Below are 7,079 nucleotides of genomic sequence, written 5' to 3'. Positions count from 1 at the left end.
TCTGAACACTTCATATTATTAACACACACTCTCTGAACACTTCATATTATTAACACACACTCTCTGAACACTTCATATCATTACCGGCAACGAACCACTGTGGGGAGAAAGAGAATTCAGGGAATATAGTTAAATATGTAGAGTGAGGTTATAAGAGAATTTTAGGGAAAAGAATTGCTCCCTGTGGTACCCATTCTGGAATTAGGTTAATGGGGTAGATTACAAAAGCTACATTACCGAAATCCTAATATTCGTACAGTGTGTCAAATTTCTCACATTCACCTTTAAAGTACAACACCATCGCATTCAACAGTTGGTTAGTTGTCAGTTACGAAATCGATCGTATGCATGCTTGTAGTCTAACAATTTTTCGAGCCTGCCGGGAATTGAACCTAGGGCTCCCGCATGTTTGCCGGGACCACAAATATACAAGATGAATGCGTCATGGGAACTGAGCAGCTTTATGACCGCCCCTCAAGCTCAGCCCTTTTCACAGACCTACGTCTGTCACATCGTCTTAACGAGTTTCCGAAAAAGCTTGAGACCTAGGCCTGTCACCTGTCAGACCATCTGAGCGTGAATGGCATCGCACCGTCTTATGTGTGTGGCGGAAAAAGCCTGAGATCTAGGTCTGTCAGACCTGGACCGCGGTCTCTCAGACGGTCTGAGAGTGAGTGGCGGGCATAGATTCCACCTCATGACTCACAGGCTCTCTACTTAAGGACTTACTCAGGGGGGGAATGATAATCACAGGTAGGGGGACTGGAGAGGGACACACTGTCGGAATCCGTGCCTGGTGGGGACTTTCGCCTCTCTTGTCCCGGTTCCTGAAACATGAAAGTCCGAACTGATGGCTACAATGATTTGTCTAAACCGGTCCAAACTTGATTGAGTGGGGATGAAACAAATAGAAACAAGTGTTTGGGATCATCTGAGAGACGTCTCAGACCGCGGTCTGTCAGACCTTCTGAGTTCTGAGGGTCAGTGGCTGGCAAACAAGTGGTTGCGTGGAAGAGCTCCTTTGTGCTCGCCACTCACTCTGAGACCGCGATCTGTCAGACAACCTGAGAGTGAGTGCCTAAAATAAAGTGGGGGAAAAATGATGCCGTTGTCTGTTTACTCGTACGTTTACAGAATTTATTAGCGCTGATTTTTCTTTTTAATTTTCATTTATAATGGGCTCAGGACTCGAACCTGACTGAAAACAATAAATATTAAGGAGGTACTTACATCTGATAGGTGGGTACAAAGATTTATCACACTAAATGGAAACAACGCAACGTAGCCTACCTATTTTCTACTTTGTTCGAATTTACGTAATAAGTAGGTACCTAGGTAACTGACGAAAATCTCGTTACGTCTACTAGAAGCTACTACTAACTAGCATCTAAGTTTGAATGGTAGTAAATAATACTAACTATTTTATTTATTTAGTTTGATTTAGTTTGATAGCGTCTCTTTTCGAAGAACAATCAAAGTATTCCAGAAAATCAATCTTGATTACAAACTGCTACGTTCGGAAGTAGCAAAACATACTCAAAATTATACCTACTTCACGATTAATAACTAACGAAAATCTCGTTACGTCTACTAGAAGCTACTACTAACTAGCATCTAAGTTTGAATGGTAGTAAATAATACTAACTATTTTATTTATTTAGTTTGATTTAGTTTGATAGCGTCTCTTTTCGAAGAACAATCAAAGTATTCCAGAAAATCAATCTTGATTACAAACTGCTACGTTCGGAAGTAGCAAAACATACTCAAAATTATACCTACTTCACGATTAAGTATACATATAGGGTACCCAATACCCGTATTAATAGAATTACATCACCTAAGTGGGTACTCTAAACTCCTTATAAATCAATAGAGAGGTCCTTATAAATTGATAGTCCAGGTAAATACCTACTCTAATTGAATGACATTCCTCAAGTATCAGATTTACAGTCATATTGAGTATGCTTTTTACTTTAGATACCTAGTTACCTAATACTTTCTAGGGTTTCTTCTGAAAATCAATTGAAGAATGAAATTCAGGGCCAAGTTCAACCTGCCTTACTTCCATCCCACGTAATTACCTAGGTACTAGGGATGCCCGGATAGGAATTTCTCCTCAAAAAAGCTTCCTTTTATGTCAGCCCAGTCAGCCTGCAACGTAAGGCGTCTGTCTTGTAAGCGGTCGCGGAGCCGATTCCCACCCGGGGCGAAGTTTATCCTAAACAGATACGGTTCGTTCTTAGAACGGCTGGCTTTCGCCTAAACTGCCCTTCTCTCTTATCAGGTATCAGGTAGACCTGACAGGGCGGACCTTGTCAGCCGTGCCTGTCAGGTCTATATCTGATAGTCTGTGTGCTCAACATTACAAGTGTCAGGTCTACCTGTGAGTGTGAGTGTTCATCAGATATCAGGTAGAGAGTGGCTGGCCTTAGACAACTAGAATAAAGTTTGATATTTACCTCACTCAGGTTGGACTTGTGTGATTTGGGCGAGTGTTTTTTCATGGAGCGATTATGTTGGGATTTGATGGGGATGTGCATGTGTGGGTAGTTCTTCTTCCTGTGATCTGAAACAGCGAAATAAAACAGAGAAAAATAAACTAGTTATCTATTGAACTTTAGTATCTATTGAACAGATGAAGGTCCCTTCTATACGGGCCCCTCAAAGGTTCTTTCGAACCAAAAATCTAAGGACCAAATGTCCCAAATAATGTGTTGGACATTTCCTCTGAATTCTTCGTCTTCCTGGCCTTTTCCTATTTCAAAATAGGGTCGGTATTTCTTGTCAGTCTCTTCAGCCAGCCCTATTGTGTACCTCATGCCCTGATAAATTCTTCTCCCTCTGAACACTTCATATTATTAACCATGTGTGGGTAGTTCTTCTTCCTGTGATCTGAAACAGCGAAATAAAACAGAGAAAAATAAACTAGTTATCTATTGAACAGAAAAAGGTCCCTTCTATACGGGCCCCTCAAAGGTTCTTTCGAACCAAAAAGTCTAAGGACCAAATGTCCCAAATAATGTGTTGGACATTTCCTCTGAATTCTTCGTCTTCCTAGCCTTTTCCTATTTCAAAATAGGGTCAGTATTTCTTGTCAGTCTCTTCCAGCCAGCCCTATTGTGTACCTCATACCCTGATAAATTCTTCTCCCTCTGAACTCTTAACACACACTCTCTGAATACTTCATATTATTAACACACACTCTCTGAATACTTCATATTATTAACACACACTCTCTGAACACTTCATATTATTAACACACACTCTCTGAACACTTCATATTATTAACACACCCTGAAGCCAACTACGACTTCGTAAAAAGCGGTCTATGAACATCCTTTTTAACTCTCGTTTCTGTGTGCCCCTTCCTCCAGGTATTCAAAAAGCACCCCCTCATGTCCCTTCAGGAGTATTGCTCCCCCAACCTCACCGCCTCCACCATGATGAGAAGTCCTGTGTCTTCCGCCCTTCTGGCACCTCAACGAGATCTCAACTTCTCCGATAGTGAAAGGTAATCTCAAGTTCTGTACGTAAAATACGTAAATAATTATTGTAGAAAAATACTGGGATGCTCGGGGAAGAAAGACCTAGTAGTCAATATCTCCTGCATTTGTAAAAGACAAAAACAACATACATATTTGTAGCAATCGCAGTTTGCTGCCGACTTTTCCCGGCCCCTGTCGGGCTGGGTGAGGTTACTGTAAGGAGACGGTTACTTTGCAGCCGAATAAAAGCCTCGTCACAAAAAACCTTCGCAGTTCCTCACTCAATCAGTAATGGTAAAACCACTTGTATGGTGTAGAAGTGTTTAGTATTACAAGAGTACTTATACTCTTGGAACAATAATAAAGAGTCTAATAAAGAAGTCCGGGTTTGTTTTCAGCAATTTCACTAACCAGATGGCCACAATATCCCCAATATTACTCGAGACCCTTCCTCTACCCACCAAGGAGAACCAGCCCAATACAGCTCTCTTCTGTACGGTTCTAGCATTGGGCACTTTCCTTATTGCCCTATATCTGAGGCACTTCCGGAACAGCAAGTTCTTGGGACGAAGTGTAAGTACACGGAGCTTTGGTTGTGTAATTCTGTAAGCATCAGTATATGGGCAGATAATTCAACAACAGGTAAAGGAGCAGAAGAATCTTTGGACCAAAATATAGCATTTTGGAAACAACTGGTGGATCTTAGATGGTGAGCAGTAAAAATGCTGCTTTCATCGACATGGAGAAGGCATATGATAGAGTACCCATATGATTGAGTATCTGTTTCGAGGCTTGGGGAAAAATAGCCCTAAAGGATCTGGGTTAATCTTCTACGAATCTACGAGTACCTGGTTGCCTAGTGAAGGGATTTCAAATACCTACATAAAAACTTGCTTAGGTGCTCGGCGGGGTTCAAGGAACAGTTCTAGCCCCTAGGTTGGCAGTATAAACAAGGTACTGTAGAACCTTGATTATTTCTACTAATTGAGACCGGGGGTAGTTGAAATGGTCGAGGTTGAAATGATCACTTTCTATTATCTTTTCCTCTGATAAGATAGGATAAGTCCATTGAAAGTAAGAAAAACAATGGATTTTCGAGTTGAAATAATGGAAGTTAAAACAATCGAGGTTCTACTGTATATTCCACTCTGAATTCCAGGCAAGACGAGCTCTAGGGGACTTCGGAGTCCCTATCGCTATCATCGTGATGGTTAGCCTGGACTATGTAGTCCCCACGTACACCGAGAAGCTCAAGGTGCCTGAAGGTCTCTCACCGTCCAATCCTGCGGTGAGAGGGTGGCTCATACCGCCAAGTGGCCTACTGGAACCGGTGGGCACTCTTTTCTAATGAAGTTATCACCTGTCAGATAACTTTAATTTAATGAAGTGATTTCCTTAGATTGCTTTCAATCGGATTACTTTGATGCTTTGATCTCAAAGCGTGACCTCATACTTGGTTTGACAAAAGCAGCTGTTTTATGGAACGACGATAGTAGACTTGATTATTTCACCGTTTCTGTTTTCCAAGTTCTAAATAGGTAGATATTTTACGTAGAACCTACCTAACTCTGGGAAGATGATAACGAAGGCTTGTTCCCTCTTTAAAACTAGATTGACACAAAGTATCTTCCTACATAAGTGCGTGGCCACAACGACGACCATAGACCATGGAACCTCGTTGAGACCATGGACCATCGCAGAAAAAACACTCAGCCCAATTTCTTGGTACTATGGTCAAGGCTCCATTGAACGCACGCATGCTCCCGGAGAGAAGCCACACATTATTGAAGTTAAAGGTAAGAAAGAAAACGAAATGAAGATGAAGTCAGATACTTTTCCGGAGGACTTTTCTACAATCTAGTCCCATGTTTTTCCATTTCAGGTTGAGATTCTTTTCCCGAAAACTTTTCTATAACATAACGCACGCATGCTCCCGGAGAGAAGCCACACATTATTGAAGTTAAAGGTAAGAAAGAAAACGAAATGAAGATGAAGTCAGATACTTTTTCGGGGGACTTTTCTACAATCTAGTCCCATATTTTTCCATTTCAGGTTGAGATACTTTTCCCGAAAACTTTTCTATAACATTACCCCCATTTATTTCTTACAGAGCAACGGGTAAGTGCCCTCATTGTTGCCACCCTGGTGGGCATCTCGGTGCTACTATCACCACTGCTGAGGTTAGTGCCCATGGCAGTCCTATTCGGTGTCTTCCTATACATGGGCATATCCTCCATTGACGGCGTCCAATTCTTTGAGAGGCTCAAGCTGTTCTTGATGCCCACCAAACATCACTCCCAGGCTGCTTATGTGCGGAGGGTAAGTGCTGTTTCATTATTCCTAGCTGTTTTTATACCTTTGTTTTGGTATGTAATATTTACTTACTAGGTACGTACATAAAATGTGCCCCGACTGCCAAGTGATCAGGAGAAATTTTATTACATTATGTTTATATCTTTATAAATGCTTAAACGGTAAAATTGGTTTGGAAATCTTTGACTTTTCTGGATCATTTTGATTTGAAGAAAAGATCTCCACAAGAAACGCTTGTCTAAATATTGGCACCCAAAAAGTATTCAATAATAAACTTGAACTTGTCACAAAGTTCGTTCCTTGGTAGGTTGCGCTGAATCACCAATTGCAGGATCTGAAAACGACCACATTATACAAGCGAGGTTGGTCCTTCACGGATATGTAGTAATTTCTTTTACTCTCGTTAACAGGTGGCTACGAGCAAGATGCATCTGTTCACCATCATACAAGTCCTGTGTCTGATCGTACTGTGGATAGTCAAGTCTTCTTCCATCTCCCTGGCCTTCCCCTTCTTCCTCATTCTCATGTTACCTGTTAGGGCACAGCTGAGCCACATCTTCAGCCCGTCTGAACTACGTGCGGTAAGTAATCATTTCTCATGTTACCTGTTAGGGCACAGCTGAGCCACATCTTCAGCCCGTCTGAACTACGTGCGGTAAGTAATCATTTCTCATGTTACCTGTTAGGGCACAGCTGAGCCACATCTTCCAGCCCGTCTGAACTACGTGCGGTAAGTATTCGATTTATCGCTCCATTCTGATGAGTCCATACCTATAGTCTATGAAGATTAGAACTTCCGTTCTGAAGATTGTAGACCGAAATTTTCAAAAATTTACCTACACCTACGAAAATACAAAAACAAATCATACTAATAAGCACAAATCATAAAATATTATGATGAGCTCAGATTATCACAAAATGGTTAGTTAATGTTGATATGTATAGCTTATTGAGCTTTAATTATTAATTTATTATCTCATATCAAGTTTGTACATATTATGTAATTATGCCATAGGTACTGCTAAATCTGACTCCCTGTCAAACAGGAAAGGAGTAAAGATACAAAAAGAGAGTGAGAGATAGGTAGAGAGAATGAGAGAGAGGGAGAAGAAAAGAAGACAGAGAGTTTGTCAGAGGTAAAAATCAAGATAAAACGATACAGAGAGGGAGAGATAAAGTAGGTTAGATCAAAGAATGTTGGTAGAATGAACAAAAGTAGTTTTAGACGTGTTTCAGGTTTCATAGAATGATATTATTAACACACTCTCTGAACACTTCATA

At 41.0% G+C, this 7,079-nt stretch overlaps 1 protein-coding gene across 1 annotated transcript in view; it reads left to right on the top strand.

Moving 5' to 3' along the window:
- LOC108252909 (anion exchange protein 2-like) overlaps positions 1–6,470 on the top strand; it is a 22,421-nt gene extending 15,951 nt beyond the window's left edge. The window contains exons 10-15 of the mRNA XM_026826714.1: positions 3,375–3,511; positions 3,884–4,058; positions 4,645–4,815; positions 5,125–5,281; positions 5,596–5,804; positions 6,209–6,470. Of these exons, the coding sequence (XP_026682515.1) occupies positions 3,375–3,511; positions 3,884–4,058; positions 4,645–4,815; positions 5,125–5,281; positions 5,596–5,804; positions 6,209–6,421 (1,062 nt within the window). The 3' untranslated portion in view covers positions 6,422–6,470. The remainder of the gene's footprint in view (positions 1–3,374; positions 3,512–3,883; positions 4,059–4,644; positions 4,816–5,124; positions 5,282–5,595; positions 5,805–6,208) is intronic.
- Positions 6,471–7,079: the final 609 nt, after the last annotated feature.

The sequence above is a fragment of the Diaphorina citri genome, unplaced genomic scaffold (genome assembly GCF_000475195.1).
Source record: "Diaphorina citri unplaced genomic scaffold, Diaci psyllid genome assembly version 1.1 scaffold983, whole genome shotgun sequence".
NCBI classification, from domain to species: domain Eukaryota; kingdom Metazoa; phylum Arthropoda; class Insecta; order Hemiptera; family Psyllidae; genus Diaphorina; species Diaphorina citri.
This window is presented reverse-complemented; position numbering and strand designations above follow the sequence as displayed.